The following is a 26,665-nucleotide window of genomic DNA, read 5'->3' as shown; positions in this document are numbered from 1 at the left end:
CTTCAAATTGACTTCTAAATGTTTAAATATACATAGACAATTGTGTTCAGTCTCAATAAGAGAAGTTTCTCTTTGCTGTGAAAGACACTGAATGCAGAGACACATGGATGTTCAAATCCCATAATAAGTGGTGCTTGAAGGCTCATTGCTGAACAAAACATGTGTATAATAACCTAACTAACATGCAGGGGATGTTCAGGAAGAGGGAATACAAAATTTTAAGAGCAAGAAGTTTGGGAGAAGGGCTGCAAAATGTCATCTTTGTGAATGATATAGCCATTGTAGTTATGAATTTATAGTAGCTGTGACTACCTATACTGGGAAGGCACATCAGTCATCCCGGGGGGCTGGCACACACGGGGACTAACCCTTTCTGCTGAACTCTCATCTACTTACATATTCTGGGAGAGAAGGAATTACCTATTACCTATGTACTCTCTGGTGAGCTACCAGATTTCAAAGGTTAATTATGAACCTATGATCAAACTAATGGCCTTTGCTAAACTCAGCACATCCCAAATAAAATATAAACACATGAATGTAGGAAAAGTATTGGAGAAAGATGATAGAAGATGGTGGATGAGAATAATCAGAATGAATTAAAGAATAAATTTAGTGAGTAAAAATTATAAATCACTCTCTCATTAAAAACATCTAAATTTTTTTTTCAGATTTTATTATTATTATTACTATTATTATTACAAATTTTCACCTCCTCCCCTCCTTCCACTTTCTTCCACCTCCCTCCAAACCCCCTCCCCCTTCTCTCTCCAGTCCAAAGAACAGTCAGAGTTCCTCCCCGCCCCCATCCAGTTCTAGGAAGGTGAGCATCCAAGCAGACTAGGTTCTCACAAAGTCAGTACATGCAGTAGAATCAAAACCCAGTGCCATTGTCTTTGGCTTCTCAGTCAGACCTCCTTGTCAGCCACGTTCAGAGTCAGGTTTGATCACATGCTCCATCAGTCCCAGTCCAGCTGGCCTTGGTGAGTTCTCATTAGACCAGCCCCACCATCACACTGGGTGGGCGCACCCCTCACGGTTCTGACTTCCTTGCTCATGTTCTCTCTCCTTCTGCTCCTCATAAGGACCTTGGGAGCTCAGTCCAGTGCTCCAGTGGACATCTAAATCTTACATGGTAAAATTTTCTACTTTCTCCATAGCTATCATATATAGTACATGATTTTTTTATTTTTTATTTTTTTATTTTATTATGTATACAATATTCTGTCTGTGTATATGCCTGCAGGCCAGAAGAGGGCACCAGGCCTCATTACAGATGGTTGTGAGCCACCATGTGGTTGCTGGAAATTGAACTCAGGACCTTTGAAAGAGCAGGCGATGCTCTTAACCACTGAGCCATCTCTCCAGCCCCCAGTACATGATTTTTTAGATAGAGCAATAAGAGACTTAAAGGCAATTAAAAGGATAAAAATTAGAAAGAAGTCAAAATATTATTTGCAGATATTTTAGTATATAGAAGCAACCCTAAAAATTCTACCAGAGAACTTCTACAACTGATAAACACTTTCAGCAATGATTGGTTAAAGATTAAAAGAAACAAAACAAAACAGAATCTCTACTGCATACAAAGATAATTGAACTAAGAAATAAGAGAAATAACATCCTTCATAATAGCCACACACAGTATAAAATATCTTGGTGGTAGCGCTAATTAACCAAATGAAAGACTTATAGGACAAAACTTCAAGTCTTTGAGGAAAGAAATTGAAGAAGATATTAGAAGAGGAAAAGATCTCTCATGGCCATGTATCAGTAGAATTAACATAGTAAAAATGATCATCCTACCAACGCAATCCTCATCAAAATTCCAACACAACTCTTTACGGACCCTTGAAAGGCTAACACTCTATTTCATATGGAAAAACAAAGAAACAAGCAAAAAAACAGTATAGCTAAAACAATCCTGAACAATAAAGAACTTCTAGAAGTATCACTATTCCTGATTTAAAGTTGTACTACAGAGCTATAGTAGTAAAAAATGTATATTGGCATAAAACATATATTTCTCAATGAAATCAAATTGAAGAACTGGACATAAATCCACACACCTATGGATATAGGTGATAAAGAAACCAGAAATACACACTGGATAAAAGAAACCATCTTCAACACATTGTGATGGTCTAACCGAATGCTGGCATGTAGAAGAATACAAATCCATATTTATCACTCTGCACATGCTCAAGTCCACATGAAGCAAAGACCTCAAATGAAACCAGACACACTGAACCTGATAGAGGAGAAAGTAGGAAATAGCCTTGAAAGCATTGGCACAAGAAAAGACTTCTAAACAGACAAGTTAGCACAGAGACTAAGCAGGACTCAAAGCGGGGTCACAGAGACTGAAGCAGCAACCACAGAGCCTACATGGATCTGTTGTAGGTTCTGTGCACACATGCTGTGGTTATTTAGCTTGTGGGTTTTGTAAGACTTCTAACAGTAGAAGTAATGTTGCCTCTGACTCCTTTGCCTATTCTTTGGACCGTTTTCTTGAAACTAGGTTGCCTTGTCCAGCCTTGACATGAGGGTCTGTGTGTGACCTGTCTTATTGCATCTACTTATGTCATGTTTGGTTGATAGCACTGGGAGTCCTGCTCTTTTCTGTAGAGAAACAAAGTGTGTTTGGGAGAGTGGATAAATGGGGGTAGGATTGGGAGGGATAAAGGCAGGGGATACTGCAATAGTGACATATTGCATGAAAGAAGAATAAAAAAGAAAAAAGAAAAACAACTTTCATAGAGTCTGACTTATCGTCTTCCCTGGTTAATTCTATTAATTGTTTTATCAAAAAAGACTATGAATCTCAGAATAGTTTCAGATAATGCAACATTAGTACATTTAAAGATTGCATAATGAATCTGAAAGAATTTGGACAATTCAAGAAAGATTCTACGACAAAATCTTTGGCTGACTTTGTTGTTGGTAGAGAATATCAGAAATTCTCCCTACTATTGGAAGCAATCAAAAAGCATTTAATTTCCACCATTTCTACTACAAAGTGTGTTTACAATCTTGGTATAGTAAGGCAGTAGGCAAGGATGTAGAAAGGAAAGAAGACACAACACTGTTTCTATTTACTAGTAGCATTGTTCCTCAACTACAGCGAGGGGTGCAGAGTGACATGGAAACCAGCAAGACGAGTCGAGGGCACATTCTCAAGTGGAGTTCAGCAGAGGTGGAAGTGTGCAACCTTTTAGTGCTGAGACGACGTGTACTCCCCTTTATTCTTGAAACCGCAAATACTATAATACTTTCAGAGAAATTTAGTAATACAGTACTAGTCTCCAGGGGTACATGACTAATAACTCTAGTGACATTGTATTTTCTAAGATAAGTAGTAGTTTCTTCCATTTTGCTTTAAAAGTGGCCATAGGCAAGAAGGTTGATCAAAAATAACAGTAACTGTATGTGTTCATGTATGTATGTATGTATGTATGTATGTATTCTAGGCAAACAGAGATTAGGGGGCAGAGGTCAGGTCCTGGGCGCTCCACTGATGTACTCACGTAAATAAATAAATTACTGTTATTTTTGGGGTAGGGAAACAAAGTGGTCAAATCCAAGATTAATCTATCAATCAATTTCTGGTTGTTTTTAAACTTTTCTCTTTCTCAATATTTTAATTATTGACACTTTGATTTCTATGAATGATGCACACATGGTATGCTACATTTTGGAATATGTCTTGACAATATTATTTGACAAAGTACACAGGGTTTAATACAATTTTTCTTTTATATTAACTCAAGGACATTTATTAGAGAAAAATGGAAACAAGAATCTGTAATAAATGTCTTTATGTTTGCCTATCTTAAAAATGATTTTTTTTGTTTTCCTATGCTACATGTTTCCTCTGTCTTCTGTTTGTTGTTTTCCAGATTCCAAATTGTCTCAGGTCTATCAGGTTACAGCAGTGACCCACAATTTCCTCTTATAAAACTCTTGTTGCTTAAAAACAGCTTCCTATGAGGTAGATACTTGTGTGCAGGCTGTACAATTTCAAGTTATGACAGTTGGTCCAAACAAACTAGAGATGGATATCAGAAATGTAGTAGTCTTCCCCCAGGGACCAGGTTAAAATATGGACCTTGGAACAGCTGAGTTCTAAGAAAAGCGAAGAAGAGGCTGGAAGCAGATGATGCAAGGTGGTGAGATATTAATTCCTTTCCAATTTTAAATTGCGTCAGAGAAGATCTGTTCTATCTGGCTGCTTTTCTGTCTGGGTGAGTGTCTTCTCCAATTTTTAAGATCTCCATATACCTAATTTCTGGTTGTAGCCAATTTTAAAGGAAGCAAACCAATCAAAATGAGCATGAGATAACTTCATCACAAGTGTGTTGATAATGGATATTCTTTTACCAGGAACCAGTTTTCCTTCCTGAACCCAGGACTGTTGTTTTCTTAACAGTATGTGTTGTGGATTAGACTCACATGTAGATAAGAAAAGCATTTAGAGACAAAAGAGGTAGAAGATATTTTTTGCATCATTGTTTCAACTGAATGCGAGGAAGACATAATAGATATGCTATTGACTAGTACCAAGGTAAGGTGAGAATAAAATTATCAAGGTATCTTTTCAATCAAATCTTGCCCAATATTAGTTATTAAAAATTAAAAATAGAGACTATCTGTGTCCTCTCTCCCTCCCCTCTCTCCCCCCCACCCCGCCGTCTCCACAAATAGTTTGAGCAGAACAGCTGGAAGTATGTGAAGAAGGAGTCAAAGATTGGAGCATCCTACTTTCCTTAGCTCTCTATCTAATCCTGGTTTCTGAGCAGTCACAGGTCACATCTCATTCCTTGAAATCCAGGTTATCTTGGAAGTATATGTTGCTAAAAACGTGTGCTTTTTCTGATACATAAAATTATAAACACCTATTGAAAATATTATATGTTTATATACCACAATTTTATATATTATACTATATAGAAGAAATCAGTTATGATGTCTGCATTATTATTGATTATGGTGAGACTAGAGCTAATTTTGCCTTGTGCCCTTAGATCATCAATCACTTTTAAAATAATAATCTCATATGAAATTTCCTAATGCAGTTTCTTTACATTTTGCCTCAACAACTTGTATCCTATTCATAAAACATTTATAGTTTTGTTTGTAATCACCTTTAAGTAATTTTTCACTTCTACTACCAATCTCATTTCAAATAGGTATTTGAATGATTTTGTTATACAAAATTTCCCAATATTTTAATCAAATCCCTTTATTTTCTTGGAATATTCTCATGGTTTCTGTTGCTAGAGAAGCTCATGTAGAAATATTTATTCTTTTCATCAACTACTAAAATATTTTATATTCTGTGACACTGAAGAAATTCAGTTTATGCTTGCATTTGTTTTAATGTGCTTACTACTATGAGCAACATATTATTTTCACACAGTTTCAACACAGTAGATTCTCACTCTTTCCAACAAAAAGTACTTCAAAATTCTATTTAGAATTATTCTCCTTATTTAATGTTTCTATTTATCTATGATTAATAATAGAGAAATTAGAATGAAAATTACATATAATTTTATGTTTATAAAGTGATCGGTGAAAAAAATTTAAAAGACAGGAGAGTAGATTTGTTGGGTTTTAATTTATGATAAAAAGAGAATTAGTAAGTTTCGAAAAAGAGACATTTAAACAATTTATGAGGAAAAGAAGCTCAATGGTGTTAGAAATTATTTTAACTGTCAACTGGTAGCAATTAAATGAGTAAAATAAAATAAATTACACTGAACTCCACAGCAAAATTTGGAGTGTCACTGCTTTGTTGCACATGAGGCTCATTAGCATAGTAAGTGTGCTTGAGCATGTGTCAGCAGAGGCTGCACAGAATTTTTGGTTTGGCACTCTCCTTTGGTGTGGGAAGTCATTCTGTTTATGTGCTGTTTTCATTGGTTAAGAAATAAAGAAACTGCTTTGGCCTGCAACAGGGCAGAATAGAGCTAGGTGGGAAAACTAAACTGAATCCTGGGAGAAAGAAGGCAAAGTCAAGAAGAAGCCATGTAGCCACCTCAAGAGACAGACACGGGATGCCGGATGGAGCCTTATCAGCGGGCCACAACCACATGGAGGTACACAGATGAGTAGAAATGTGTTAATTTAAGATGTAAGAGCTATCTAGAAATACACTTTAGCTATTGCCAAAACAGTATTTTAAATAATATAGTTTCTGTGTGATTATTTTGGGTCTGGGTGGTTGGGAAACAAATGAGCAGCCTGTACCTACAGATTCCTTTCTTAGCTTATGGTTCTGCTTGGCTTCATTGACGCTTTCTCTTGTGTTTTAAACTCCCACTGTCCTCTAAGATCGGTGAGTGCTAACATCATCATCAAGTCCCAAGATGATGACTTATAATATGATTTGGTCACAGTGACCCTTAACATTGTCTGGAATCTACATGGAATTTGGAGATGGATATGAAGAGTCACATTTGCATTCTTTGAGACCAGCTGGGATGACTTCAGAAACTCTCAGAATCAATGCAATTAGACAATATTTACTTATCCAGTATCTAGAAGATAAACATTAGGTCATATTCATTGTTTAAAATCAACACTGGAATTACAAAAGAATACAGAAGAACAATATTCTTATAAAATAAGTCAATGCCTTAAGATTTAAAGACACATGGCCAGACTTTCATATTTATAAGACTGTGAGAAGTGTGAGTGTACTCCTCCTCCTCCACATTCATCAGTGTTCTCTGAGTAGGTGTCAAGATCAGTGGTGAGCAAAGCATTCATCAGCCTCATGGGATACAACAACTTGTCATATCTGAACCCAAACACAGTGATTCTGATTGGCATTCCTGGACTGGAGCATGTGCAGTTCTGGATTGGATTTCCCTTCTTTGCTGTATGCCTTGTGGCTTTGCTGGGAAACCTCTTTCTGCTAATCATTATCCCCACAGAACGTAGTCTGCACCAGCCCATGTATATTTTTCTGGCAGTACTGGCAGCTACTGACCTTGGTCTCTGCTTAGCCATTGCTCCAAAGATGTTGGCCATCTTCTGGTTTAGTTCATGCTCGATGGCTTTTGATGCTTGCCTCACCCAGCTCTTCTTCATCCATGCTTTGCAAGGAATGGAATCTGGCATCCTGCTAGCCATGGCCTTCGACAGATATGTTGCCATCTGTGATCCTCTGAGGCACACATCTATCCTTACACCTTTATTTCTGCTACGAGCGGTTCTAATGGTTGCAGTTCGGGCAACCATACTTGTTGGGATTTTACCTGTTCTCCTTAAGCGACTGCAATGGTTCCGCTCTGTTGTAATTGTTCATTCTTACTGTGAGCACATGGCTGTAGTGAAGCTGGCAGCAGAAGATGTCCGTATTAATAAATCATATGGGCTCTTTGTAGCTTTTGCAATTCTAGGTTTTGACATGATATTTGTTTTTATCTCCTACATTTTGATTTTCCAAGCTGTTTTTCGTCTTCCTCAGAAAGAGGCAAGAAGCAAAGCATTCAACACCTGTACAGCTCATATCGTTGTCTTCCTGGAGTTTTATATCCTTGCCTTTTTCTCCTTTTTTAGTCACCGTTTTGGTCATGTATCACCATATGTCCACATCTTATTGTCTACCATCTATCTGCTTCTGCCCCCTGCCTTAAACCCCATTGTCTATGGTGTGAAAACCAAGGAGATTCGCAGATGGGTTATGCAAATTTTTGTTCTGAAATCTAATACTCAGTAAAGATCCTTAAAGAATTGTGTGAGATGAAAATTAGAGAGTTTCCTGTTAAAGTTGTTTATTCTATAAGTGTCTATATTTCTGATTTTTTTCTAATGTAGTAATCTTCTATGAAGAGTCTATATTCCCAAGATAAAATCAGTCTGAACATGGAATAAACACATATGAAAAATATAAATGTATCTTATATATTCCTATGATCTTTTATCTATGTTTTCTTCTCCATTTTGTTTTTCTTCTTTCTTGCATTCTTATACCTATTTTTTATTCCTTCCAACTGAGTCATCTAGTGTACTTTCTGTAATACAAAAAGGTAGGGTTTTTTTCCCTGACAATAAACAGTGACAGATGGGTTATATGATTGATTGTACAATGATGTAAGTATATTGACCAAATTTAATGTAATGTTAGTTAATGTCTGAGAAGATTTAAGCAATATATTTGGCTTCACATGCAGAAGCAACTAGTCTAGATGGTCAAAGGAATCATACAAGATTTCATGAAGGACATCATGTTAAATGTGATATTTAAATGTCAAACTTTGCTTTGAATTATAAAGTTTTTTAACCATTATATTAATTCAGTTTTAAAATTATTGCCATTAGAACTCATGAAGCTGTTGCATATGTGTGTCTCTGACTTCCTTGAGAATCAGATCATGGAAAGCAGCCTCAACTAAGCAGCCTCATCTCTGTATTCAAAATGTCAAAAGACACATACCATCATGTTGCAGGGTATCATCTAGTAACATCCCTACTGTCTGTCATATGGTCTTATGTAAATACAAAATATGTATTACATATGAGTAACATGCAATGAGTAATAATAAAATACGCATTATAAAAATGCAAGTGCCTTTATCCACTGAGTCATTTCAACATCCTAAAGACTAGTACTGTTTACAATGACCATTGTCTGTGTCATTTTGAAACTCACAGTAAACTTACTTTTCATCAAAAGTTAATTAGGAGGTAATGTGAAGAGCTTGAAATCTATACTATTAAACTGAACAATTAACGTGATGAATACACCTTTACATTTTCTCCTATTATTATTTCTATGAATTCAGAGCTCTTATAAACAAATGAAGAAAATGGAGACTGGCCTTTACCTTTTTGTCTCTCTAGCCTCCTTGCCAGTCCTCATCCTCCAAGGACTCTATGGATTGAGAGCATATGTAGCATCTTGGCTAGTACTACATGAGCACAAAAGTATTCTCAGTAATGTCTCCATTCACTATATTGTTTTTCTTCTCCATTGATCATCAACTTAGTGACATACTTTCCTTTACAGAAGGAAAGAAAGGTAGATATAATATTTACCTGGAAAGGTTTCCAACCTAAAAATAGGTCATGAACTTAAAGATATGCTACCAAAGCAAACTGTAGCAGACATTTTAGTGTCAATGTATATTTTCTACTTATTCCAATAAAAATCATATAAGAGGGAGCATTGATCTTTATGTTTTTTTTTTTGCGGAAAGCATTTTGAAGTATAAGAAAGAGAACTCCTAATTGCCACAGGGGGTCATAGAACTATGAGGCATTCATCCAATCACCCCTACACCTATTTGTGGATAGGTGTGTAGTAACACGTTAAAATGTATTTAGGATATTCATGAGTAAATTTTATTCTCCCAAACAGAAAAGGGTCTTATAGAAAGAGTCATAAAATGCATTTGATGCAAACATGGACTCTCTTCATGGAACTTCTGTAGTAGACTGAGAGCATATAAGTAGTCTTTAATATTCCATCTAAAATGTTTTAGGTGGGAGGAATGGACTATATAAGCGGGATAAATCTTATTCTTCCAAATTCCCTCATGTCACATAGAAGGTGATAGGGTACAGAAAACTGATGGGTACATAACATGTTTGAGTACTGAGAAATCTATGAATTTGTGGGAAGAAAACTAAGCATTAAATATTTAGAAAAGCAATGAAAGTTCCACCTTTCAACATATAAAGATTTTGCAAATTACTGTGTTTAGTGAAAACTTGTGCTTTATTCCAGTGTTTAGTTCTTTTATTTATTATTTTCCTTTTTTTTTAAATGGAACATAAGGGGCATTCTTAGTTTCCTATGGAGACAGTGTTGTAATGAAATGCATAACATTAAAGATTAATATTTTAGTAATTAAGATGTGTATCATTGAATGTATTAAATTTATACAAATATGTGAGATCAAGTATATAATGAGGAAAATTTAAAACAAAAAGTAGCTCTTTAAAGCCATGGTTTCTTTCCATTTAATTCTTTTCTTGTTTTTGACAGTTTTATACATTCATATAGTTAGTAGTAGTTTCTCTTCTTCTCCCATCCACCTTGATTTCTCTCTGAAACCCTACTTCCCATCCAGTTCTCCAACTCTGACGTCTTCTCTTTGTCCCATTCACTGATCTTAGAGTCTCTCGCCTGAGCATGTTTCAGATGTTATTCACTGAAGAAGGGGCAACTTATTAGTGGTTACACTTCTGAAGAAAATGACACTCCCATCCAAAATCCCCTTCACAACATATGGCAGCAAACCTGTAGGAAGTAAACTAGCTTCATTTTTCCTAAGTTCTGTGAGCAAAGTGTGAGTGTGTGATGCCTTCAATCAGGACTGTCTCATCATGTTCTGATGGGCAAGCAAGATCAATAGCTTATACTGATTTGGGGGCCTCAAGGTTCTTCATGACCAACAATTCATAGCAACATAGCCCATAGTTGAGACTACAATCAATTGTTTAATAACCCTTGGCTTCTGGAAGGAACATAATCCACATGCAGAGGATACTGCCATTCATTTCTTCCAGGAGTCAAGACTTATATTTTAATTCCTCTTTATCCCTGAGTAAAATCTCATTGTATATACCTAATACATTTTTATTATCAATTATTATTATTATCAATTATTCTATCAATAGACCTCCAGAGTTGTTTCATTTTTTTAGTTCTTGTCAACATAGCTATAGGGAAATAGATGTGTGGGTATCTCTGTTACAGTATATATATATATATATATATATATATATATATATATATATATATGTAAAATGTTTTAGGTATACACCAAAGAATAATGTGCCTGAGTCATGCTCTCATACTATTTTTGCTTTTTTGAGTAATTTATTTCCGTAGTTAAAGCCCATTTTCTTATTTGGAAACGCCTATCTCTCAAGTCATTTTATTATATAGCCCACATTATTTTATTTACTCTATAATGGTCTTTAAACAGAGAAAAAAGGCTCATTACTTATTTATTAGTTCAAAGATAAGTTTTCACATCTGTTTTTATTACAATTTCTTTTTATAATAAGACTGTGTGTTGCTGAAAGAGAAAAAAAACATGAAAGGACAAAATTAAACCAACACTACGTTGATGACACACAATTCACTTTTCTTACACCTTTTGTACAATGTTTTCCATTCATGTGATCCCACTTGATTAAATAAAACATAAATTTTGCAAGAAAGTACTATTTTATTGTATGCAAGCAAGCACTTGTGAGTTAGAAGATTTTCAAGCAACAAGATGGAAAGAATAGGCCCTTGCTATATTTTCACACTAACAGACTTCCCTTGGATCAGGAGTTTCTTTCCTCTCACAAGAAAATCCTAAACCAGCAGAAATTATTTTAACTTCTGGCTAAAATAACTTCGGTGCCTCCATGTCTTCTTTTCATCAAAGGTATCAGCTCAGTCTCTGTGACACTTGAGTACCTGAAACACCCACTCCCGTATCTGTTTGGTTCGTACTGCATATATTAAGGGGTTGACCATGGGAGGCACCAGGAAATACAAATTGTCTATTATTATCTGTAAATAGGGAGCCATATGGTACCCTAAAATCTGGGATAAGACGGAAAAGACAACTGGAGAATAAAATAGGCCAATGACACAAAGATGAGAGCCACATGTACTCAGAGCTTTGCTTCTGGCTTGCCAAGATGGAATACGGAAGACCGCATGAAGTATTAGTGCATATGACAGAATGACAAAAACTAGATCAACCCCCACAGATGCTGCAATAACCAGGAGGCCATACACAATATGGTTGGAGATGTCTCCACAAGCAATCATCACCACAGCCATGTAGGCACAGTAGGAGTAAGCAATGACCTGGGTTTGGAATCGTTCCAGTCTTTTTGTAAGGATGGGTGCAGGGGTCAACATTGCCACAGCCCTTGCCAGTATAGCTAGTGCCATCTTTACAAGTATGTTGCTGTCAAGGATGGTTGTGTACCTCAGAGGGTACCAGATAGCCACAAACCTATCAAAAGCCATGGCTAAGAGGATTCCTGATTCCATGACATAAAAGGAAGGGATGAAAAACATCTGAGTGAGGCAGGCATCAAAGCTGATTTCTTTGGCATCCATCCAGAAGATTCCTAGCATTCGGGGTACAATGACTATTACCAGGCATAGGTCCACAACTGATAGTGTAGACAAGAGAATAAACATCGGCTCATGGAGACTCTTCTCTAGCCAAATTATATTAATGACAGTGACATTTCCTATGATTGTTACTACAAATATCAAGAAAAATGGCACGGAGAACCAACCATGAGAGGATTCCAAGCCTGGGATTCCAGCAAGGGTGAATGTCAAGGGCTGAAGAATGGAGTTATTACATGAGGGCATGGTCATAGGAACTCTTCAAGGTCTGGTTCCTAGGGAAAACAGGGATAATATATCATGAACTTTCTGTATTCATGCTTAGAGACAGTGCTCAGTGTAGCAGTTTATAATGGTAAAATGATTCATAAATTGATGACCAAATCAACACAATCTACTTAGACTGAGAATGAGAAAACTTCTGGAAATTTTTTTTTTCTAAGAGGAAGAAACTTGAACAAATGTCCTTGTAGTATAATTGAGTGTCTTTTCGGTATATACCCAAGAGTAGTATTGCTAGGTCCTGAGGTAGGTTGATTCCCAATTTTCTGAGAAACCGCCATACTGATTTCCAGAATAATTGTGCAAGTTTACACTACCACCAATAATGGAAGAGTGTTCCCTTTACTTCACACCCTCTCTAGCACAAGCTATCATTGGTGTTTTTGATATTAGCTGACAGGTATAAGATGGTATGTTAGAGTTGTTTTGATTTGCTTTTCCCTGATGGCTAAGTATGTGGAACATTTTCTTAAGTGTCTTTCGACCAATTGAGATTCTTCTGTTGAGAATTCTCTGTTTAGCTCTGTACTCCATTTTTTAATTGGGTTATTTGGAATTTTGTTGTCTAATTTCTTGATTTCTTTATATATTTTGGAGATCAGGCCTCTGTTTGATGTGAGTTTGATTAACTAGGTTCATAGCAGCATTATTTGTAATAGCCAGAACCTGGAAACAACCTAGATGTCCTTCAACCAAAGAATGGATAAATAAAATGTGTCACATTTACACATTAGAGTACTACTCCATGATTTAAAAAATGATATCTTGAAATTTTATGCAAGTGGATGGCACTAGAAAAAAAATATCCTGAGTGAAGTAACCCAGACCCATAAAGATGAATATGATATGTACTCACTCATAAGTAGATGCCAGTTGTAAAGCAAAGGATATTGAGCCTATAGTTCATGATCCTAGAGAAGCTAAGTAACAAGGTGAACCCTGAGAAAAAAATCCATATATCCCCCTGTAAAGGGGAAATAGACAAGATCTCCTGACAAAATTGGGAGTGTGGGATTGTGGAGAGAAGGGAAATCAGAAGAGGAAGAGGAGATGAGATGGGGAGGGAGAAGAAAAACTTGAGGAAACGGGATAGTCGAGAGGGGGAAGGACAGAGATAAGAGCAAGAAAAGAGATATTTTGATTGAGGAAGTCATTATGGGGCTACTAGAGAAATTCCCAGGAATTCACAAGGATTATTCCAGCAAAAACCCTAGGCAATAGAGGAGAACATGCCCAAACTGACCTTGGCCTGTAGTCAAATTGATGAATATCTTAAATATCACCATAGAACCTTTATCCAGCAGTTGATGGAAACAGAGGCAGAGACCCACAGAGGAGCACTGGGCTGAGCTCCCAAAGTTCAGTTGAAGAGTGGGAGGAGTGAGAATAAGAGAAAAAAGTCAAAACCATGATGGGGACACCCACTGAAACAGTTTATCAGAGCTAATGGGATCTCATCAACTCCAAGCAAGCAGGAAAGGAACCATCATAGGTCCAAAATAGTCCCTCTGAATGTGGGTGCCAGTTGTTTGGCTGGGGCAGACTGTGGGGGCCACTGGCAGTGGCACCAGGATTTAGTCCTACTGCTTGTACTGACTTTTTGGTAACTTATTCTCTTTGGATGGATACTTTGCTCAGTCTAGATATAGTAGGAAGGGTCTGGGACCTTCCCCAAAGCAATGTGTCTTATCCTCTCTGAGGAGTGGGTGGGGTTGTGGGGTAGGTAGAGGGGTTGGGAGGAGGGGAAGGAGGAAGGGTGTGGGAACTGGGATTGATACATAAAATGAAAAAAGATTGTTTTCTATTTTTAAAAAGGAAATGAAATTTTAAAAAAAGAGAAAGAAGCTTTCTCAAAAATAAGTTCTCATTAAGCATATACTAATTCCATGGTTTAGATTTTCCTATTGCTCTGATTGTGTAATACTCAACATTTACCATTTTATAGTATGATCACAGAGGTGATAGGATGTAGCAGGGCATGTTTTCCACATTACAGGCAGAGTGTGTGCATATTAACAAGCCAGTCTTTGAAGTGCTTGCTTCAGGCAAGGATTCTGAATATATTATGTATTAGTCTTGCTTGAGGGATTGGACTTGGTGCTTTAGGATTTTTCCCTGGAAATGTTTAGATGTAAATAGTTTATTCTGATAAAAGATTTTGGAACTCAGTGGGAAATTTACGCAGAGAGCAAAATGACCATTTTGGTAGAATAATGGATGTGCTGGATGACAAACCTGAGATCTGCGAACATCTCAGCAGATAATAATTTAGTATTTTTCAAGATTATTCAGTAAAGCACAATTGAGGTGTGAATAAAGATCAAAGGGAATTTATGATTTTCTCTGGAACTGTTTGGTTGTGTTTGTATTGGGAGTGGCACTGGGACTTAATATAATAAATATTGCTACCAAAATATCACTTTCTTTTAGTTATTAAATATTTTAAACTATGTAACTATTTTTGTAGAAGTTCAGTTTTTTATGTCATTAAATGTAGGTCAGGAATGTGTGTTAATATGGGGTTATATTAATGCTAATGTATGTTAGTATGGTAAAATGAAAATTATATATGCCTAATAAATAATCTAAGGACATAATAGTAAGCTTTTTAAAATTTCACAAGTATAATTACATTTTACTTTTAAAGCTTAGGCTTCATAATTTTACTAAGTATTTCAACTATATAATAGTGAATAACACAGAAAAGGATAAAAGATTAAGATTATGAACCAAAACATGCATTACAAAGATGCTTTATAGACAAATATGATGATATGAATCATATTTGCTTTTTATAGTGACAGTTTTCTTAGATTACTAGGGATTTATAGTTATATCGATATCAAGTCCACCTCATGCTATATTTAACATGTTCCAAGTTACTTATAAGTCAAATGAATTGGCTTTTATTGTTGATTTCCTTTGGGATTTTACTTTGAAACAGGGTCTTTCTTTTTTTTAAAAAAAAGAAACATCTTATTTTGCATTCCAATCCCAGTTCTCTCTTCCTGCCTCTCTACCTGTTTTTGCCCACTCCCATTCACTCCTCAGAAAGGGCAAGGCCTCCTGTGGGGAGTCAACAAAGCCTGTCACAACACTTGAGGCAGGACCAAGGTTCTTCTCCAAATAGGGTCTTTCTATGAAGTCCAGTTTTCCCTCAAACTCACTAGGCAGTCAGGTTCTTCTCATATTCATGATCCTCCTGCCTCAGTCTAATAAGTGTTGATATTACAGACATACTTGGGATACTCTCCACGCCTGATCCTCAAGGAGTTACTAAAGATTTTGGTATATGCACATCATTGATTTTATAAAAACAGTTCAAACATTCACACATGTTTAGGATTAGGTTATATAATACAGGAATAGAGGGTTTCTTATATAGTTAAATCACTATAAATATGTAAGATCACAATGTGTTGTCAGCTTAGGTGCTAAAATTCTACTGCAGCCATTTTCATTATGTTGGCCAAGTCAGACATGGATATTTCATATTACAGTTGCATTTTGTTAAAGGCACACTGGAGCTCAATAATACACACAGCTCCTGAGAGGTAACTTGGCATAGTAAAAATATGAATGTCTTTGGAATTTCAGAGCTGAAAACTACCCTATGTGTTTTGATCTTATCTTCTTTTCTTTGTGATGTTGTACTGTGATTGAAGAGAAAATATTTGGACTCTCTATATCCAGATAACTAGGCAAATAATAGTGGCTAAAATATTGAAATATGATTAGTCCATTAGAAGAGAGGATCCTTTCATAACTTACTTCTTCATAACAAATGAGATACCCCGCAGAGTCAGAAATTCAATACAGGCTGGACTTCCCAGGGTAAACTATATAATCAACTACCAGGTATACTATGGGTGACATTTTCCACATGGCATTGTCTTTATGATAGTATTGGGATTTAAAGCAAAATAACAATTTTTTTAAGTCTGTGCTATCATAAAACATTAAGAATGACCATATAATATTAATAAAAATAAAGACGCAAATTGATTCAAGAATAAACACTTGGAAAGTTTCTTTTGTCTTAGTGTTTTAAAAAGTCTCTCTTGCAATTATAAAAAGTGCATAATTCTACAGTGGGTTTAGGCATTTTGTGTTATTGTGTTGAAATAACTGAGAATTTATTTATTTTCTCTATATAACTAACTCTCTGAGTCCCAGGATGTTCTCATCCCTTTCTCCCCCACCTTTGTCTCTTTTCCTGGTGTCCTACCTGAAGACAGTCACAGATCTGGGCACAGTGAGCCTGGACTAATTCCGGTGCACAGGAGGTCTGGAGAGGAGCTGCTTCACTCAGGAGTATGATGGAGTCTTTGAGCTTGAGGCCCATTTAAGCTGGCTTGGTTTTTCTCCCTGGGTCCCAAGTGACTTTGTCATTGTGCTGCTCTTAGCTTGAACGTTGGAGGAACAAATCTTGAGGCGTGTCACAGGACAGACAGTGACATCAGTCAGCACCACAACATTTCTTTCTTTCTCTTTTTTTTAAAAAAACTTTTTAAGCATTTTCTTTTACTTTTTCTTTTTTTATTGATTTTTATTGAGCTCTACATTTTTCTCTGTTCCCCTCCCTTTCCTCCCCTCCTCTCAACCCTCTCCCAAGGTCCCCATGCTCCAAATTTACTCGGAAGATCTTATCTTTTTCTAATTCTCATGTAGATTATATCTATGTCTCTCTTAGGGTCCTAACTGTTGTCTTGGTTCTCTGGGATTGTGATTTGTAGGCTGGTTTTCTTTATTTTATGTTTAAAAATCACTTGTGAGTTGAGTACATGTGATAATTGTCTTTCTGGTCTGGGTTACCTCATTCAAAATGATGTTTTCTAACTCCATCCATTAGCCTGCAAAATTCAAGGTGTCATTTTTTTCTACTGTGTAGTACTCCATTGTGTAAATGTACCACATTTCCCTTATCCATTCTTTGGTTGAAGGGCATTTAGGTTGGTTCCAGGTTCTGGCTATGACAAACAATGCTGCTATGAACATAGTTGAGCACATGTCCTTGTGGCAGGATTGAGCATCCTTTGGATATATAAACCCAAAGTGGTATTGTTGGGTCTTGAGGAAGGTTGTTTTCTAATTTTCTGAGAAATCGCTACACTGACATCCAAAAAGGCTGTACCAGTTTGCACTTGCACCAGCAATACAGGAGTGTTCCCTTTACCCCACAACCTCTCCAGCATAAGTTGTCATCAGTGTTTTTGATCTTGGCCATTTTTACAGGTGTAAGATGGAATCTCAGAGTTGTTTTAATTTGCATTTCCCTGATGACTAAGGATGTTGAGCATTTCTTACACCTGTCAGAATGGCTAAGACCAAAAACACTGATGACAGCTTATACTAGAAATGATGTGGGATAAGGGGAACACTCGTCCATTGTTAGTTGGAGTGCAAACGTATACAACTGCTTTGGAAATCAGTACGGTGATTTCTCAGAAAATTAGGAAATAATGTACCTCAAGACCCAGAAATACCACTTTTTGGTATATACCCGAAGGATGCACAATCATGCCATAAGGACATGTGTTCAGCTATGCTCATAGCATTATTTGTCATAGCTAGACCCTGGAAACAACCTAGATGACCCTCAATCAAAGAATAGATAAAGAAAATATGTTATATTTATCCAATGATGTACTACTCAGAGTTAAAAAATAATGATGTCTTGAAATTTGTAAGATGGAATCTCAAAATTGTTTTGATTTTCACTTTTCTGATGGCTAAAGATGTTGGGTATTTTCTTAAACATCATTCAGTCATCGTTCAGATTCATCTGTTGAGATGTCTCTGTTTTTTATTGTTTTATTTGTTCTTTTGATGTCAAATCTCTTACATTCTTTGTATATTTTGGAGATCAGTCCTCTGTTTGATGATGGGTTGGTGAAGATGTTTTCCCATTCTCTAGGATTCTCTAGGCTGCCATTTTGTCTTATTGACCATGTTTTTGCTTTACAGTTGATTCTCAGTTGTAGGAGGTCCCATTAATTAACTGTTACTTTCAGTGTATGTGTTACTAGGGCAACCGCCATATTTAAGGTTCAGGGGTTATTGAAGTAGAAAGAAAATGAAGACTGTAAGAGTCAGAGAACCAGGGAGTTTACTGCGAGGTTATGTTTATTTTCTCATACATCCTTGTTGCCCAGTCTAAGGCCTTCTAATAAATCTATGAATAAATATGAGCATTTACACACATACACACACACACACACAATGTATTTTCACCAATTATCAACATTGAACTCCTCGTTGTAGAATAACATTGCTAAAGTTGAATGACAGTAGAATCTTCATCAATATGCTCCATATGGTAAAGTTTATTTGTTATACTCAAGTGAGTAAAATTATTTCTTCAGTCATTATGGACAATCTGTATCAAGTTATTGTTTTTATTGACAATGAAAGTTCTACTGTCAATCTCTAAATATACCTGCTCTGTCAGTACATAACATTAGCAGTGTGTGTGTTTTCAGGCTGACCACTTGGTGTTGGATAACGAAATGGTATGCTCTTCCCTTGCTAAGATTGTCTAATACACCCTCAGCTTTCCTTAGCTGCATGTAGTTCTTTGTGTAGGATTATCTTTCTGGTTTAATTATTGTTTTCTTAGATTCTACAAATACAATCAATGTGAGTATTTTTCCTTCTGGATTTGACTTATTTCATTTATTGCACTGTACCCTCTATTCTTCTATATTGCAAAAATAAGCAACTTCTTTGTTTTAAGCCCCAATCATGTCTTTTAAAAATGCAAAGCTGAGTGTAGTTCTTATTTACACACAACTCACTTTGCCCTCTTAGGTCAGCTGTGAGCTCAGCATGTAGCTGAGACAGTTTGCATGCCTTCTTACATTTGTCTGCTACTATACCAGTCTAGCTCAAACTTCTCTTACTCTGTTTACTGGCAACACAGAGTGTCCCTTCATTTCTTCCACAGTTTCACACTCTATTCTATCTGAAGACCCATATCAGCTCATTCATTCCATTTTCATGACTTCCCTGTCTTTCCTTGGCTGTTGACTCCCTACACATTTAGACATGCACCCACACATATATGTGCCCTCACACACCTGTGTACATGCCTATGCACAAAAAGTCCTCTCATACATACACATGCCTTATTCAAAAAATGTAAATTGTATTTTTATAAAATGTGTTACTATAGAGGAAATACCAAATTCACATTATTTATTGAGCTCCTCTTGTGAAAATCTATCTTGTGTAATGCAATAAGTAAGGAGAAGAGTTAAATTTTTACCAGGAGCAAATGCTCAATTTCTCAAATTGTTTCAGGAAAAAGAACAATGTAGTTTTAATAATTTAATTTTCAGTATCACATTTATTTAATCGTTCAAAACTTTAAACTGATTTATTTTTTAAATAGACTTTTACAAAAGGAATTATCTTTTATTTTCTGAATACAAATAAATTGAAATCATGATTAATGCGTCTAGTAAACTGTGGAATTACTCATCAGAGGGTTGAGACAGTCATGAGTGAGATCCAAGTGAACTAGAACAGAAGTTTATAAAGGCTGTATGTTAATTAGCTCATGTTCCAACCAGTATAAGAAAAGTAGTCTGTAGCAAGGTGATTTAAGTATTTGCAGAATGGGCTGCAGAGATATCCCAGTGGCTAGGATACACACTGAATATGAAAGAGACTGGACATACTATCCCAGCACTCACATTGGACAGCTCAAAGCCACCTGTAACTCCCAACACTTATGACTTCCGATGACCCCTTTATCCATGCGCGTATAGCCCCCTACACAATGCATATATTTAAAATAAAATAATCTTAAATATAAGTTGACTGGATCACTATAAATGATATTTTATATTTACTGTAGGAGGTCTTATGTGACAATTTTTTAAAATATATGAGACATTTTCATGTATTTAGGAGCTAAAAATTTAGATATATAATTTTATGACAATTATTGGCAGTAATCATTAATTTTTCAGTAGCAGATTTTTTCATGGAGAACATTTCAGAATGGTCATATGTTTCTTTCCTCTGGAATCACTTCTTATTCTAAGATAAGCTGTTATCCCCAGGTGAAGCCTAGGCTAGAAGAACTGACAAGGAAAAAGGCTGCATTTATTTATCACCAAGTTTGAAAGAAGGCTTAGCACAAAAAAATATCACAACTACTAACTTCATCAAAATTTGGGGACTTCTATATGTAGTAATTCTTATAAATAAATAAAACTAATGTTTGAATTCCCCCCAAATGTCCATAATCAGAAAATGACCAATAATTTGCTTTCTTTCCTTTAGCAATCTGTGTTTTCAAACAATTCCAATATCAACATCTACCTTTTACTCTTAGAGCACTAAGAACATTGTCTCTAATTTTCTTGGTTCTAACACCATAGACAATGGGGTTCAGAAATGGTGGAACCAATAGGTACATATTGGCTACCAGGATGTGAATTTGGGGGGCCACATGGTGACCAAAGCGGTGTGTCAGGAAAGTAAACCCAGCTGTGGAATAGAAAACAGCAATGACACAGACATGAGACCCACAGGTGCCTAGAGCTTTCAGACTTGCTTCTCGAGATGGAAGGCGAAAGACCGCACGGAGAATCAGAACATAGGAGATGGCAATGAAGAAACAATCACAGGAGCCAATACCAAAGGCAACAGTGAGGCTATAGCGCTTGGTGGCTCCTGTGTCCACACACGCCAGCTTCACCACAGCCATGAACTCACAGTAGGTGTGTGCAATGATTCGAGTTCTGCAGTAGGGCAGCTGCTTGAGCAGAATAGGGTGAGGAGAGAAGAAGCCTACTCCCCGCAGCGCCACAGCTACTCCCATTTGGGCGATGCGACTGTGGGTGAGAATTGTGGCATGGCGCAGTGGATCACAGATGGCCACATAGCGGTCAATGGCCATGGCCAGGAAGAAGCCAGACTCCATGGCAGTGAAGCTGTGGATGAAGAACATTTGGGCAAGGCACGCATCAAAGGCAATGTCATGATCTCCCATCCAGAAGAGACAGAGCATGCGTGGCAGTGTAGATGTGGAGAGGACCAGGTCAGTGACTGACAGCATGCACAGGAAGATGAACATGGGCTCGTGGAGGCTGCGTTCTGCTCTCACCACAGCCAGGATTGTCACGTTTCCCATCACAGCCACTATGTACATGGAGCAGAAGGGAATCCCAATCCAGACATGGAGGTGCTCCAGACCCGGGATGCCCATCAGCCAGAAGGTGCTTGGAGAGAGTTGGGACTTGTTAGCTGGCTCCATGGTGGCACTGCCCAGAGCATGGGGATGAAGTCCTCCTCGTACAGTGTGCATGTTTTGCTAAGGTGGTTACAAAAAAAAAACCCGAAAATTAATGAGAAGTAAAACTGGAAAAACCAAAAATATGTTAGATGATTCCAGTGGGTGTTTGGATGTGCTAAATGCTTTAGATATACTACTATAAAAGTGTGCATCCTGAATTAAGGTCTTATTATAAAACCAGAACATTATGAATTCTGTCAAAGAAAGCTTTGTTAACATTTATATACAGTAAAACTTGTCTATCTCCACTCCTTCATATTTATGGAGTTTCTTTTAATTATTAATAATCTTTTGTAGTCATCAAATTAAAATGAAGAACATTTTCAACACTACTTATTCCAGTTTTCTTCTGAATGTCTCTAGAAAGACAATTTTCCAACTGATCTGAATACCCTCAAGACAAGTCTTTCGTGTCTTAGACAGACCATTCGTTGTGTCTTTGGCTTTCCTGTTATTGTCTTAGAACCTGTCCTTAGGAGACTTGGGACTTGTGGATCTCTGCAGGTCTTCCACAGGACAAAGCAGCGCAGTCTCTCCAATATTTGACGGCAACAGCTAGTTTTCTTCTACTTTTCTTTACTCACGTGGAATTTCCTCACATACATTTTCACTTGTTTCAAGCTTAACTTTAAGAAATTTTTCTTTTCATCTATTCTGTACCTTTCCTAGTGTGCCCAGTTTTTCTCAAGATATATTGTTTCTGTACATATTAATCGCAGCAAAGGTTAATGCACCAGGTATTTATTTTGATGTTTGCATTTTGAACTTGAAGTTATATTTCAGTTCATATCATTTTATATGAGGTAATGAAGGAGACTTACTTAATTGCTCATAACCTAGGAAAGCCATTAGTTCTTAGTTAGAAAACCATAAAAACTTTCCAGTTTTGATTGTCATCTTTCAGGTAACACAATACCATCACAGATGCAGAGCAGAGACATGGGCATTCTAGCACACCTCTTCCTGAGTGCAAAGCTTTTGTTGTTTTACTAGTGGCAAACTCACTATATTATGTCTTGACTCCAAAATATACAGGCAGATCTCTGTGAGTTCAAGGCCAGCCTGGTCTACAAGAGCTAGTTCCAGGACAGGCTCCAAAGCTACAAAAAAACCCTATCTTGAAAAAAAGTATAGAATTTCAATAAGAATTTTGAAATAAGTTCATGTCAATTGAAGGGTTCTAGGTGTATCTCAGTAATGTGCTTTATAACTTATTAGTAATAAATATGTGGAATTTAATAGTAATGAAATTACCAAAATTGGGCCCTGCATTTCCCATTATAATTTGACAGTCTGGTTGAATATCTTTTAAAATGGTGTATGTACTCTATGGCATACTTGTGTTAATGTAGAAGTCATTAACCTTCCTGAATGTTTTAATAGTTATACACATTTATTTGGAAATTTCTGAGGTTGACATGGGCTTCAAATATATTTACTTAACAATTTAAATTATTATGATTTTACCCATAAAAATTCAAGAAACCTTAAAAATCACAAGTATTTATTAGCAATGTTGTTGCTTCTGGCTTTATCTTTAGTGATTTTGTTCTCACCATGGATTCCTTTCATATCTTTTTATTTTGTATATTTATAGCTATATTATGTTTTAAGTGGCCTGATTTGCATGTTTTATGTCTCATATCTCAGTGTCCCATTTTGGAGAATACAGAAAACAAAATAATGAAAAGATTAAGATCATTAAACTTTGCCAGGCATAGTGACAGATGCCTTTATTCTAACACCTGTGTTAGGGAGCCACAGGCAGGTGAATCTCTGTGAGTTCAAGGCCGCCAGGTCTACATAGTGAGTTCCAAGATAGTCAGAACTATGTAATGAGACCCTATCATTCACATATATATATGTGTGTTTATATATGTGTTATTAAATAATCATTAAAATATTTTAATTTACATTTTAATTATTAATTTAATTGTATATATAATTAAAACTATATATATAATTATAAAATTCAGTTAACAATGCAGACTTACACAAAGCAATCAATCATCAGTAAAGCAAGCAAGTATCACTATTTTGTTTATTATTTTACAGCAAAAGTGGATCCAGTATAGTGTCTAACTGAAGACATAGCATGATTAGATTATAAAATTCAATAACAAAACTCATTCTAATGACTTACGTGTCCACTTTTCTATGTTCTGAATGAAGTGATATAAACTTTTTATTGTTCATCACACACATGATGCTTCTTTGAATAATGGCAGCTGTTTTCATGCAGTCTTTGGAGGGTGGTTCCTGCCCACTTCATTTCCATCTTCCTTGCAGCATTTAGACCTAATGGACTCCATCTGATTTCCTTTGATTCCTTGCTGTATCACCTCGCAAGGACAGTATTTGTTTTTTTTCTGTTCTCGCTGGAACTTTATAATTTTACTCTTTTGGAAAGGCTTAAAAATTATGATACATCTTGTTTATTGAAATGTAATTATAGAGTCAACTGATTTCTTTATAAGCTTAAATCTCTCAATGTGGAAGTTGGTATCGTAATCCAGACCAAAGATTAGTATCATATTCTATATTTTATCAATAATTTTTCAAGTAATGAAGCCATTTTCTAATGTGAAAATGGTTTCTTAAGGAAATGAGTTTGAGACATTGTACATACTACGCAACTACCACTAAAAATCAGATGAAAAGCCAAGACTAGATTTTTTTCATTTATTTTAAAAATTGATATTTTTATTGTAATAAGGTATAATTGCCTCATATTACTTACTTTTATCCCTTATTTCAACTTTTCTTATTTCCCTCTTTTGAGTTCTCTTCATGTCTCCTTGCTTACTGCCTTTCAAAACCATGAGGTCTTTTCCATCTTAAATAAGAGATATTTCTATTTTACTCCTAAATAGTCTTCCTCTCACAAACTGTACTATGACTGATCGGACTCTAATGCTAAGAAGAACAAAGTAGGAATACTTTTACACAGCTGTGATATGTTCTGGGCAATTGCAATGCTAATGCAAGTCTAACTCAGAATGTCAGTACACTTTACTAGGTCAAAAGATATATATCGTTTATGAAAGAATGTACTTCTTTGCATATGTCTATAATCATATTATTCTTAACTTTATTATGGATATACTTAGAATGAAATATTACCTTTCTGAAGGTCTCATAATTATACAAAATGATGTATCAGAGTGCAGCTTTATTTCTTCTTTCCCAACCAGTATTTTTGTTTTCATTTTTCCAATTTAAAAGATGCTTGTACTCCAGAGATCTGCCTTTGATGTGCAGCTACATACACAGTCCACTAATAGGAGCAGGAATTATGGCTTACTTGAATCATCCCATATGGAACAATGTTTAGTGGTCCTCTGGGGCCAGGGACAATTTACCACACTAAAAGCCCTAAATTGCTTTTAAAGAAAGTAAATATCATGAAATCTTTTAAAATAATATTAATACAAACATTGTTTCCCTAAGGTGCTCTGGAAAGTTTGAAATCTAATATGTTTCCTGAACATATCCAAGAATATTATGAGTTTCCCTGGATAGTGTTTTTATTTTCTAATCTTTACTCTAAAGATTGAACCTTGTATCTGGTTCCTGGTTGTTGATCTGTTCATCATATATTATTACATATGAAAAACTTACCTTTCCAAACTCTCACCTTCAAATTGTTCATTTCCTTTCTGCTACTCAATAGCAAGCAGTCTAGTATGTTCCTTTCCATATTTTGTCTTTCTCAAAAATCCATTCCTATATTATATCTTACTAAAACAATCTACAGATATCCAAAGTCAGACTCTATCATTGACCTAAACTTTTTTGTCTCTTCTCTGACATTATCCTAGTCTCAAGTGGCATGAGAATCAGGATACTTGTTCTACATAAACCCATTCACAAGGAATTCAAAAATAAAAATGACAATCCTACCAAAAGCGATGTACAGATTCAATACAAACCCAATCAAAATACTAGCACAATTCTTCACAGACCTTGGAAGAACAATAATCAACTTCATATGGAAAAACAAAAACCCAGGGTAGCCAAATAAGTCCTGTAGAAGAAAGAAACTTCCATAGGTATCACCATCACTTACATTAAGCTCTATTATAGAGCTATAGTAATAAAAATAGCTTGATATTGACATAAAACAGAAAGGTTGATCAATGGAATTGAATTAAAGACCACAATATTAACCCACACACATATGAACACCTTATTTTTGACAAAAAGCTAAAATATACAATGGAAAAATAAAAGCATTCAACAAATGGTGCAGTCATAGCTAGATGTCAACATGTAGAAGAATGAAAATAGATCCATATCTATCCCTTACACAAAACTCCAGTCCAAATGGATTAAAGACCTCAAAATAAATCTGACCACACTGAACTTGATAGAAGAGAAAGTTGGAAATGGCCTTCAATTCATGGGCACAGTAGACCACTTCCTAAATATAACCACAGTAGCACAAACACTGAGAGCAACAATAAATAGATGGAACCTTCAGAAACTGAGAAGCTTCTGTAAAGCAAAGAACACAGTCAACAAGACAAAATGTTGATCTAGTGAATGGGAAAAGATCTTCACCAACCCATGTCAAACAGAGGACTGATTTCTAAAAATACATAAAGAACCCAAGAAACTAGATATCAAAGTATAAAAAAAAATTACCTTATCTTCTCACAAAAGAAGGAATTTATCCTATTTGTACCAATTATTGTTTGAATATGAAATAGTATAATACAGGTCCTCATGTTAGACCTCAGCTGTTCTATTTTAGGAGGGTCTAGAATCTTAATAATGCCCAACCCATCAGGAGAAACATCAATGGGAAGTAGGCATGAAACCTGTCCAGTTTCATGCTTCTCTCCTTTTCTCTTTATCCTTGTATATCTTCATTTCTCTTTTTCCTTATTTCCTTTCAGTTCTTTGAACACGGGTGTGGGAAATTCTTCTGCATATGTGTGGCTTTTATTGCTTAATGAATAGAGAAG

General features: G+C 36.0%; 3 protein-coding genes across 3 annotated transcripts; 1 reads left to right on the top strand and 2 right to left on the bottom strand.

The window, feature by feature from the left end:
- The first annotated feature begins 6,781 nt into the window (after positions 1–6,781).
- On the top strand, positions 6,782–7,729 carry LOC125397296 (olfactory receptor 52A1-like). The gene has a single exon (XM_087907707.1). The coding sequence runs from the start codon at positions 6,782–6,784 to the stop codon at positions 7,727–7,729; it is 948 nt and encodes a 315-aa protein (XP_087763833.1).
- A 3,678-nt stretch (positions 7,730–11,407) lies between these two features.
- LOC125397203 (olfactory receptor 52J3-like) lies at positions 11,408–12,352 on the bottom strand. The gene has a single exon (XM_048429453.3). The coding sequence runs from the start codon at positions 12,350–12,352 to the stop codon at positions 11,408–11,410; it is 945 nt and encodes a 314-aa protein (XP_048285410.3).
- Positions 12,353–20,708: 8,356 nt separating this feature from the next.
- On the bottom strand, positions 20,709–21,656 carry LOC125397345 (olfactory receptor 52M1-like). The gene has a single exon (XM_048429700.3). The coding sequence runs from the start codon at positions 21,654–21,656 to the stop codon at positions 20,709–20,711; it is 948 nt and encodes a 315-aa protein (XP_048285657.3).
- Positions 21,657–26,665: the final 5,009 nt, after the last annotated feature.

This window comes from Myodes glareolus, chromosome 7 (assembly GCF_982192425.1).
Source record: "Myodes glareolus chromosome 7, mMyoGla1.1, whole genome shotgun sequence".
Taxonomy (NCBI): Eukaryota; Metazoa; Chordata; class Mammalia; order Rodentia; family Cricetidae; genus Myodes; species Myodes glareolus.
The sequence above is the reverse complement of the archived record's forward strand: the minus strand, read 5'-3'. Positions and strand labels throughout refer to the sequence as shown.